The sequence below is a fragment of the Rousettus aegyptiacus genome, unplaced genomic scaffold, assembly GCF_014176215.1.
Source record: "Rousettus aegyptiacus isolate mRouAeg1 unplaced genomic scaffold, mRouAeg1.p scaffold_m13_p_1, whole genome shotgun sequence".
NCBI lineage: Eukaryota > Metazoa > Chordata > Mammalia > Chiroptera > Pteropodidae > Rousettus > Rousettus aegyptiacus.
This window is the reverse complement of record NW_023416284.1, coordinates 110,326,800-110,338,938: the sequence shown is the minus strand read 5'-3', so window position 1 is coordinate 110,338,938 and position 12,139 is coordinate 110,326,800. Positions and strand designations below refer to the sequence as shown.

The 12,139-nt window shown below is 34.5% G+C and overlaps 1 protein-coding gene and 1 pseudogene across 1 annotated transcript in view; both read right to left on the bottom strand.

Annotated features, from left to right (window-relative positions):
• The window catches only part of BEND6 (BEN domain containing 6), a 47,563-nt gene that overhangs the window by 24,581 nt on the left and 10,843 nt on the right, over positions 1 to 12,139 (bottom strand). The window contains exon 2 of the mRNA XM_016145691.2: positions 4,347 to 4,563. Within this exon, the coding sequence (XP_016001177.1) occupies positions 4,347 to 4,466 (120 nt within the window). The 5' untranslated portion in view covers positions 4,467 to 4,563. The remainder of the gene's footprint in view (positions 1 to 4,346; positions 4,564 to 12,139) is intronic.
• On the bottom strand, positions 3,312 to 3,701 carry LOC118610894 (annotated as a pseudogene).

Here is a 12,139-nt window from a genome sequence, read left to right as displayed (position 1 = left end):
TGACCAACAGTGGTGTCTGGACAAGTGAACCAGAGACAATGTTCAGTCTTCCCAGAGCTCATGCACAGCAGCTAGAGGTTTCAAACGGTCTCTGTGTCCTGGTCAGGAAATACAAAAGTGCTAGGGGAACTGGTAAAACAGAAATAGTTTAGTATCTTGACAGAGAGGCCACAGGGTTCCAGAACCTCATAGACGATGGCAATGGTTGCCAAGATGTCAAACTTCAGCAGCTGGTGCCAACAGAGCCTCCAAAGGGCCTGGCCATACCTCAACAGTAATACTCCTAGACACCCAGGAGCCAGGCAGGGAGGAAGACTAGCTATCTCTGCCCAGATGCTAGGATGAGATGGAAGACTCCTAAAGACTTGGATCACATCCCAGGAAAAAAAGTAGAATGTGGGGGAAGATAAGAATCTAGGCTCTGTTGAGGCTTAAGTCTTGAAGTGACTAAACTTATACTAATAGCTCAAAGGGATTTTTAAAAGCTAGAACATTCTATTATCCATTCTGAATGGGCAAGTTTAGGCTTTTTTTTTCTTCTTCTTATCAAGTAGGGATAGAGAATTGAAAGTCAGATGAGATCAGTTATAGGAAATACAATTACATTTTTGTATGACTTGTATTATATACATTTAATCTCACTCCTTATTTTATAAGTACATAAATATATGTATCTATGTATATATTCATTATTATATATATTTGTGTAGGTGAAATATATGTGTATAATGGTAATAAAACTTACTATTATCATATGTGCGTCAGTAGCTAATGTACTGACACTAGATATATAAATCCTAAAAAAAGAATAATGGATTTGATTAAATATAAATGAAGGATTAAAAAAAAAAAACTGAAGGATGCCTGTTGAGACCACAGTTCTTTGTAGAGTACAGTAAATCCTCACTTTGTCAATGGATTCTGCATCTTTAAGTGAAACAACATACATAATGAAACCAATTTTACCATAGGCTAATGGATAGAAATGAGTTAAGTTTTATGGCATCTCATCAATGTTATAGTGAAATGATGCTGAACAAAATGACATTGTTCAAGGCCCTGTTGTAATTTAAAAAAATTAGAATGTATAATCTAGTTTTTACCATTTTTAGCAAGTTCCTATAAGAAAGAAATGAAATCAGGCAAAAGCTAATCCATTGGTAGGCTTCAGTGGAAACCATAAAGTTAATAGACAGATCACAGATCGGAAGAAGACATTGTAAAGTCTAAAACCATAAGAGACTAATTTCTACAATGAGTAAGGTATTTGTGCAAATCAATAAGAATAGAACACGAAACCCACTGGAATAGACTTAAAAATCTAACAGAAAAGATAAGAACCAAATAGAAAAATGAACCATGGCAGAGACTGCTAGCTACGTCCAGGTATTTGTTCTCCCATTTTTCTACAGTATTAGATTTTTAGCTGAACAGGTAGCTGTCAGTTAAAGATTACACTTCCCAGACACCCGGGCAGCTCACTGCAGCTATGTGTCTAGTTTCCACAATGAAATATGACTAGAAGCAATGCGTAGGCCACTGCTTTGTGACCTTAAAAGGAATGTGCATGCCTTCCCCTGTCTGTATTCTCCTTTTTCTTTCTCTTGGTAGAGAGGAAGGCATAGTGCTGAGAGCTGGAGTAGTCACCTTAGACCCAGAGATAGAGGCCATGTGTTGAAGAAGGTAATCAACAAGATTAGAGGGGTCCTTAACATTTTGGCGCTGCCATAACAATCCTGGATCGCTCTTGCTTTTATGTGAAAGGGAATAAACTTCCATCTCCTTTGTGTCACTGTAACATTTGGGTCTTTGTAATAGCCTTTGCAACAACTGATCCAGATTTTCATACCTAGAAGCAGGACATGCCAAATCTTACTTATGTTAGAATTACTTAGAGGTCAGGTTGTGGGCAAAAAAAGCACAGGGATAACATGCTGGAAAGCTATTAACTCTTATTAAGACCTCAGTGACATATCTGGTAAAACTGTCACCTGGAATACCTTGGAAGGCAGACGATGTGCTTACTAAGTCAGGAAAAAGAAAGAATGTTGGTGTTTTCAATGAGTTCTTGCCGATGCTGGTGATGCTGGTCGGTTTGCAGAGATAGAAGGCTTCCTCCTTCCATTTGCACTTAAGAATGCAGCCTGCCAATTCCTTCTACATCTAAATAGCTGGAGGTAACACTGTGACCTCAAGGGTTTTTCAAGAGCTTCTCTTTAAGTGTTCTCTGATAGACATTGAAATCCACCCCAATGGGAAGCATCAGATTGAGGGTGCTTCCTGCAAGCTTTTTGTTTGGCCTTTAGGTAATTGCCGTTAAGTTGGAGAGAAAAGAGGCTGAGCACAGATGTCATGAAAAAAAAAAAAAGAGAGAACATTCTGAAGCTTGTTTTTGACCAAATAAGATCGATTGCCAGAAATATGAAATGTGGTTATAAATGCTAAGTATTGGTAGAGAAGTACAAGTATAGGAACCCCTCAGGCAGTGCTGCTGGGCGTTAAAGACTGATATGGGCATTTTGAAAAGTAATTTTATCGTATCTAGTCAAATGAACTAGAAATAAACATACAACTTAAGAAGCCATAAATCACCCTCTGATGTGTTTATTCCAGAGAAATTCTCAACTTGTTTCTTAATAGAACATGTATGAGTACATTTACTTTGTCATTGTTCATAGAAGTAAGATGCTGGAGGCAATCTAAGTGTTTATTATTGTAGGAAAGAACAAATAAAATATGATGCTATATAGTAGTTAGACACAGTGGGTCAGATTTTTAGTAGCAATACAGATAGATGTTAAAAACAGCGCTGATTGAAAAATGAGAAACAGATTGAGGTATATTTTGTAATACCAATGTAATCCTAAATGATGTGTCCATAAGGTTGTACAGTGCAGCATGATTTGTAGAAAGAAGATCAGAAACAAGCCATATCCATCATAGGGGACTGGTCAGATAAAGAATGGTACATACACACAGTGAAATAATACAGAGCAGTAAAAAACAAAAAGTTCTTTATATACTAGAGGAAAGATCTTCAAAATATTTTAAGTAAAAAAGCGAAGTACAAAGCAGCATGTCTGGTAAGTTACTTTTTGTACAAAAGACGGGGTAACAATATCTATATTCATAATTGCTTTATTCAAACAAAGAAACATCAGAAGGATAACAAGAAAACAATAAATGTGATTACCTGTAGTAGAGGGATAGGAGGTGGGAACAGGGTGGATGGGTGACAAGGACATGAGGGAGACTTTCCACTGTTTATCTTCACTACACACACACACACACACACACACACACACACACTTAATAAATATATCTTTTTTATTACTCAAAAAGCTTCATTTTTTTAGCTTTCTGATTCTGTGCTTTTGCCTTCAACATTTTCACAGTGATTTTCTGTTTCTCAATGAAAAAAGCACACTCGATCCTGTCATGGACACATTTTGCACACATAGAAGCACCATGGGCACTGCTGACATACTTTTTAATTTTAGACAATCTTATGAGAACTTTAGGTTTCACAATATTAATTCCATATAGTTGGCTTGGGCACATTTCACATGTGGATTTTGGTGCTTCTCAACCTTCTCGGTGTAAAGGTAAATAATTCCATTACCGGGGTTTCAGGACAGCTTAGTTTCATTAGAGGTTGTATTATAGGATAGCCTACAACGGTATGTCAAATGTTGGACCATTCTGAATTCCTATAGATACCATCCCTGAGGACTAAAACTACTTTAAATCATGAGAATGTATAGTATATATTTTAAAAATTAAAAAAGCAAACACACATGTAAAACACTGTATGTATCACAGAGACATACACAGATACATGTATTACAAAGACACAGAAATAAAAAGATATAGAATAAACACATTGATAGGTTATCCAAGGCATAGGAGAATGGAAGTGGGAAATTCATATCAAAAAGGAACCAATGAATAAATAAAAGTAGGAAAGAAACCCTGACGAAACCAGCGATGAAGATGGGTTGCAAAATGGAATTAAAAAAAAGGAAACAGTAAATGTTAAATGTTAAAGAAGAGGTATTTCAATTTCTCTAGTGTTTTTTGAGAAGAAAACATTTTCTGACAGTTGCTGATCTTCCCAAAATCTCAAAGAAAGTTTGAACAATGACATAATTGGCCATTCTTAAATAGAAGTGGGTAAAATGTCATTTGAGTATATTCTAATTCAACTTGTTCAGCATTAAAAAGAGAACATGCAATTTTATTCCCTTGGTTGAATGAAGAATTAAAGGGAAGAATAAATAGAACAGGAGAAAATACTAATAAATTATGGAGGCATTATTAAATTATCAGGGTAACAGAACACCAACCTGTCCTTTATCCATATCGTTATTTGCATTCTCTGAGTCCATTGTCTCCGTCCTTTTCCTCTTTCCTTTTCTAAGAGCTTCGGTATTGGTAACTTCATCTGTTTGCAAGATCGTCTGCATTTTATCGATTAATTACCAAAGGTTTTCTGAAATTGTAGGAGGGAATGCCCATATAGATGATGCTATTCTGGATGTAGCCCAGAAGTTAATGTTTCTCCTTAAAAAACAAAACAAACAAAAGGATACATAATATATTTACAATTATATGTTTCTTAATTGCACTAGCCACTCAGATAAACTACTTTTACTAATTACTTCTTATCATTCTTTCTTCCAGCAGCCAATTTAGTACACATTTTCATTTGATTCAAAAGTCTTTCAATTTCATCATCATCATCATCATCATGTCATGTTTCCATGATATGATATGCAGTGAGTTGTCAATTAAAAATTCAAATCAAGTAAAACTTTTCTATATTTACAAGTTTTTTTCTTGTCAATCAGTTATGGAGTCTAAAACCAAACTAGAAACATTATAAATTTATGCAAACCGTATTTCAGAGGACTGAAGTCATTTATATATATCTTTAGAAAAAGACATTAATCATAGCAGCTCTCATCAAGACCAAAATATTCCAAGGGAGATTAATAAGACTTACTCAGAAGTTTTGTTTTGTTTTGTTTTAATGAAAATTCTCAGGTTTTGAGATGGAGGTTTTCCTTCATATAAACTTAAGCATTGTACCATAAACAATGGGAGAAAATATCTCAAAGATAAAAATACATTTCATAAAAATTTTAAGGGATAATCATTTTTCAAAACCTGGTAAAGCAGATGATAGTTCTTAGGTCAAATAGGGTCGAAATGATCAAATTTAACTTTTGCTACAGATGAAGTACAGATGATGCAGCACATTTGGTGTTAGCATCCTTAGTACTTGCATATATTGGTTTGTTTTCATGAAAAGATATTTAATTATAAATAATAAAATGTAAACTACAGAAGGAAATAAGCTTAAAGGGACTTCAAGAAATATGTGAACTGTTGAGCAGAAGGTCACATATGCTTCTAACCAAATTACACCAAGTATTTCTTTTGGGAAATGTGCTTCTTTTACTTATTTTAAGAGAAATTCATTATTCTGTACTCCAAGCATAAAATAATATGAAATGATTTTGCCAAAATTGTTTGTTTTCATCTCTTTGAAAACTTACTTTAGGTTTTCAAATACATGAATAGTATCTGAGCTAATATATGGGACTGGACTGTCATTTCTCACTCACAAATATCATATATCTTATCTAGTACTGAACTTTATTAATAATTTCAAAGATACAGGTCATGAAGAGGTACAGGCAGAGTAGGGAGAGTTCTAGGATATCCTATTGGTTTTGTAGATCCTACCCTTCTCACAGCACATTGGTACTCTGTGATCTAGAATAATAGATGAGGCCTCTCTATGAGGTTTGAGAGTCACCTCACACAGTGGGGAGAGTTTAAGTTGTGACACATTTCCATTTTATACCTCAGAGTTGTATAGCTTGCATGATCTTCTCTAGGAACTTATAAATCCATAGATTTTAGATGTTTTCCATAAGCAATCCAAAATCAGGTATATAGTCATTAAGAGCATTCTATAAATAAAAACTTCACTTTTAGTAAATATCATTAGTCTATTTACCCAGAGCAAGGTCAACACACATTTTCTGTTACAAGTCAGATAGTAAATATTTTAGGCTTTGCAGGCCAAGAGGCAAAATCAAGAATATGATGTAGGTACTTATATAGCAAGAAAGAAAATAAATATTTTATCCATAAAGCTGAAAATATACTACTAATAATTGAGTATATTTTTGTAAGAGAGGTATACTAATGGGAATGTAATTTTAAAAATAACATTTTGTTTATTGGGGGTTCAAAGTATTTCCTACCATTAATAGCAAATGCTCATATGTTAATGCTGACTTGTAATGAGACTTTACATATTTCATCTTTGAAAATGTCTTTCACACTGATAGGTATTAATCCATGAGCTTATAATCTTATTGAGATAAAATTCACATAATTTAAAGTCACCAATTTAGCTATTTTAAGTGTATGTTCAGTGTTTTGTTGTTGTTGTTGTTTTTAGTATACCCACAATATTGTACAACCATCACCAGGAAAGTCTGTACTTCCCAGTACAAGCTTATAATTTTAATTGATCACATTCATCTCAGTAGGCTTTTATAGAATTCTATTAAATTCTTTCGACATTTTTTATTTAGTGTACCATTACATTACAGAACTTCCAATTAAAGGTTAGGTGGAAGTTCTTCAATTGCACAGTTAAATGCACAAGCATACCTCAACGATATTATGGGCTGAGTTCCAAACCACCTCAACATAGTGAATATAACAGTAAAGTGAGTCACACACATTTTTGGGTTTCCCTATACCATACTGTAATAGACTAGTGTAATAGACTATACTATATTATAGTCTTTAAGTGTAAGATAGCATTATATATAAAAAACAATGTACATACCTTGATTAAAAAATACTTTATTGCTGAAAAATGCTAACTAACCATCATCTCAGCCTTCAGGGAATTGTAATCTTTTTATTTGTGGAGGGTCTTGCCTCAATGTTGATGGCTGCTGACTGGTCAGGGCGGTGGTTGCTGAAGGCTGGGGTGGCTGTGGCAATTTCTTAAAATAAGACACCAAGGAATTTTGCCACATTGACTCTTCCTTTTACAAAAATTTCTCTGTAGCATGTGATGCAGTTTGATAACATTTTACCAACAGTAGAACTCGATGCAGGGTTGCCATAAACTTTCAATTTGTGAAAAACACAATATCTGTGAAGTGCAATAAAATGAGGTATGCTTGTATTTTGAAATATGAAAATTTCCTTTGAAGTCTAATAGACAATGCTGGAACTGTAATTTGAACTTGAAAAATATACCCAGTGCAAATCTGAGTGGGGATAAACTTCTTTCTTGTTTCAACTTCTGACAGAAGGAGTAGTGTATAAAGCAGCTTAACATTACTTATGAGTCACATATAACTTGGTATTGAAATCTTTATCTCAGTGTAAATTTTGCATGTCAGTATTTGCTTTGTCTTGTAATTTTGTCTTGTAATTTGTTAACGAATTCATTAAGATACATTATCAAGTCTGCAGCAAAAGCAAATTTCCAAAGCTATTCAACATTCTATAAGAGTAGTCGAGGGCAATTTTCATTCACAAAAACTTCAGTTTTGACCCCGAGATGAAACTTTTGCAGTAAAATTTCACCACTGCGAAGCTATAGAAATGCTGTGTAGAAAGGAGAGTTAGAATATTCTACTTCTATTTCTGGAAAAATTTCATGGAACTGATAATGGTCAAGTCCACAAAAATGAAATTCACAGTTGACACTACTGACTTAACAATACGCGACATTTTCAGAAGTTGCCAAGGTGATCTTAAAATTAATATGGAAATGCAAGAGATTTAGAATGGCCAAAACGATCTTTTTTTTTTTTTTTTTTTAAATAAGAGTTTATTTGCGCCAAACGCTCCTGGACAAAACAATCTTAAAAAAAGAAGAAACTTGGAGGACTCACACTTCTCAATTTCAAACCTTTTTACAAAGTTATAGTAATCAAAATAGTCTGAGACCGGCATAAGGATAGGTATAAAAATCATTGGAATAGAACCGAGAGTCCAGAAATAAGCCTTTATATCCATGATCAGTTGATTTTTGACCAGGAAGCCAAGACAACTAAAGGACGAAAGAAGAGTCTTAATAACAAATAGTGCTGGAACAACTTAAAAATTCAGTCATTTGCTTTGTTTTTAAAATTTATTATTATACTTTTCCCAATGTCCTCAATTCTTTGAGCAATTATTTTTGCTGAAAGGCCAATCGTCTTGAGTTTATTTTTTGGGGGGAGAGCATATGTCTTTAGCTACTGCAATCAAGCATGATTTAATTAACACACTATTTGTAGATAGTGTTCTTTGCTTGGCTAACAAACGAATCACTCAGAAAATTGGGTTGCAGACTCATTTTCATTTTTTATTTTTGTGAAGAAATTTTGCTGTGATAGGATATTTCATTTTAAATTTTCTAATTTTTCTGACCGTTGCTGTCCTGTAAGTTGGAAATATTATAATGAATGCTTAGTTTGGTAATGTTGACATACATCATGTTTTTGTTGTTGTTGTTGTTGTTTTAGCACAACTATAGTGTCATTGTATAATAAACACGATGCTTTGCCATCTAATTTGGTAACAAAATAATCCATACTTCACTCAGCTTCAAAGTCCTAAGTCCAATTTTCTCTTTTATCTTGTTTTGACATGATTGCCATGCACTGGTAATAAAAACATAAAATAAAATGCCGTGTTATGACAATATGTAAGACACTAAAACACTGCCAAGTTATTTTAACTGCATCATTATGGTTTGTGGTACACTGGGTAGCAGTGCATAGTGATGAGACTGTCCCATAGGGTCTCTGTCACAACTACTCAAATCTGCCCTCACAGCATGCAACAGCCATAGGAAATATATAAACACTTATGTATGAATGTGTTCCAATAAATCTTTATTTATGGACACAGAAACTTGAATTTTGTGTAATTTTCACATACCATGATATGGATTCTTATATCGATTTTTTCAACTATTTACAACTGTAGAAAACATTATTAGTTTACAGGCTATACAAAAACAGGTGGCAGGAAGATAACCAGTAGCTTGCTGAACCCTGACCTAAGAACTCAGTTATATTTAAAAGGAGTTTAAACTGTATCACTTGCTTTCTTTTCTTTCATTGTCATTTCTTCTCCTGGAGAGCAGGTCAGTTGCTTTAACTTTTTCCATCCCAGCACATTTTTACTAACAGATTAAGAACAATGCTTGAAAGACAAAATATATAGCCTGTAAGATCCTAAAGTAAATTATTTTTATTTGCTAAAACTGAATTTTGCCTGATTTAACTGATAGGGATCTGTTAGATATTATTTAGAGATGGTGACAGATGCCAGAGTCCTGATTCACTGGGGTCAAGGATAACCCCAGGGTCTGGGGCGAGGGAATGCGGAGTTATTGCCTAATGGGTACAGAGCTTCAGTTTTGCAAGAAGAGAAGATCTACCGTGGTGATTGCACAAAAATGTGACTGTATTTTATGTCTCTGGACTGTACACTTAAAAATGGTTAAGATGGTGCATTTTATGTTATGTGTTTTTACCACAATAAAAAAATTGGAAAAAATTGTCCATAATGTACAAAATTTTCTCCTGCTCATTTGATTTACTTAAAGGGCAAATCCTCAAGTTTCTTCACAAACACACAATTTGTTCAAGACCAGATAGAATGGACATATTAGACCTCTTTCAGAATGAATACTTCTGAGTAGATTTCAGGCCACTATTCTGTTGTAATACCCACAAACAGGTGATTTGATATTTTTATTACATGTCCATTAGCAAATTCAAAAAGGATGTTATGAATATGGTCATATATTAAAAACTACTAGTTCTTGATAGTAAAAAAATTCACCAGGTAGTAATCTGCCCCTATTTATTTATTTATTTATTGCCAATAAAAAACATTTCTAATTCCTTAGACAGTTATAGGGGTGAGATTAAACATAACCACAGCCATGAGAACGTCCAAGATATGTGGTTGGATGAATAACATAAGCCAATGGCTTTTAACCTTTTTTTTTGATTGCAGCTCATAGTAAAAAATACAGTTTACATTTTGATCCAATACACACACACATACATGCACACACAAAAACTTAAAACAAAATTTCATGAAACATACTTACTCTAAGTACATGTGATACACTCTCTCAGTTCCTATTCTAGCTACTGTGCTTTATTTCACTTTTAAAAGTGCTGGTCACAGCACATTAAATTGATTTCACAAGTCACTAATGGCTTATAACCCATAATTTGAAAACGATGCAATGAGCAACATCTAAATTATAAAAATCATAATAGCTAAGAAATATGACAGAGAAAGGGGAAGTTAGTAACTAAGGAAAGCAAATGAAGTTAATAAAAGTATAAATTCTTAACGCATGTAGATTGAATACATCTATGATACTCTTAAACAGGAACTCAAAAATGCAAAAGGCACCTCTCAAATTCTAAGAAACGAAAGTCACCAAACTTAAGGAAACCAAATGAATATCAAAATATAACCCAGGTGTCTTATCTGCCTTTGGACTTAAACATAAATTCTCTAGTATGAATTAAATAAAAATTGTGAAAGGCAAGTATGGTACTATAATAAAACTTAAATATCCTTTCATAATTTTTGAAAGTTTTAGTTTGCTTTCTATACATACTAGTTTTGGAATGTGTAGAAATGCAAGTTTTTTGCAGTATCTATGTCAGAATATGAACTGAGGACTCCCTTCTAAATAAGTTCCAAAATGCCAGGAAAATAATGTTAATGTAATTCTAAATATTCAGTGGCTGTTTTAATGTTTGTGAAATGGACTACTAGTTTCAGCCCTACTCTAGCAAGGTGGGACACGGGGGAGAAATGTATCCATATTATTTTTTTTTAAATGCACATATACTAGAGGAAGAGAAAGGTTAGAATGGTCCTGAGTGGTTGGGCGCCTCGTCCCGCAGTGCCCGCAGCACTCTCCTGAGCTTAGATAACTTTCTCATCAAAGTAATCTTGACTTCTGGATAGAAATTACTAGCTTTTACTAATGTCCATTAGGGAACATTTCAATTCACTCTTTTTTTACTCTCTCCATTCCAAATGTTCAATTTCCAAGTTGTTCCAGCAGGATTCTGATCGAAAAGACTATCAATATACTTCGGGATAGTTCAACAATGCTGCCAAACTATGATTGCATCACTCAGACTGGATCGGAGACGACGCATGAGCCTAAGAAATGTTAAGTATGTTTGAAGAAACATAAACATGAATTGTTTTCAATTTTCCATGACGGGAACAGAAAGAAAAACATTCTTATCTGGCAAGAGTTTGTAGATGGAATTTTTCTGGAGCTAATTTAACTAATAAGCAGTAGTATCATGCATTGTCATGTGTGTAACCATTATCTAGGAAAGAAATTCATTTAGTTCCCTACACTGCTCTATGTGACATCCTCAGGTTTTTCGAATCCTGTCCTCTTCACTTAATAAGAATAAAAATATAGTTAACGTCTACTGAGTGCTTACTATATATGAGGCACTGTTCTAAGCATTTAACCTGTACTAACTCATTTAACTCTCGCAGTTGCTCTCTGGGGCAGGTGCAATTATTATTCATATTTTACAGGTGAGGAAACTGGGGTCCCTAGTGGACCCTGGCAACCACTCCCAGTTGCTAATCCGTAAGCAGGCTAAAGGGCTCTGGAGCCGGAACTCAGAAACTAGTCATCAAGTCAACTTTCCAACAGATTCCGTCAATTCTAGTACATAGGTTTTTGCTTTCTTGACTAAGTCCCTTTCAGGACTCTCCCTGACTGTTTCTGCCTCATAGTCCCTTTCCCCCAGAGACTGCAGTCCTGACTTGCTCACCAATGGCTTCTTAGGACTGTTGTCCTGCTCAGACATGAGTTTGGGAGATCCTTTCTTTGGCCCTTCAGATCCCTTCCCCAGTCATTTCTATTTTGCCCCCTGAGCCTTCATAATGATCTTTTTGGGTTCCTTTGCCCTTTTTCCAGCTGGGTTCAGCCAGTGGAGTATCTAGGTAGGAGATCAGATGGAGGGAGGAGAGTGAGTTAGGATAATTTATTTTCCCGGTTCCTTTTTCCTTTTTCCTTTTTCCTTTGGGTCTA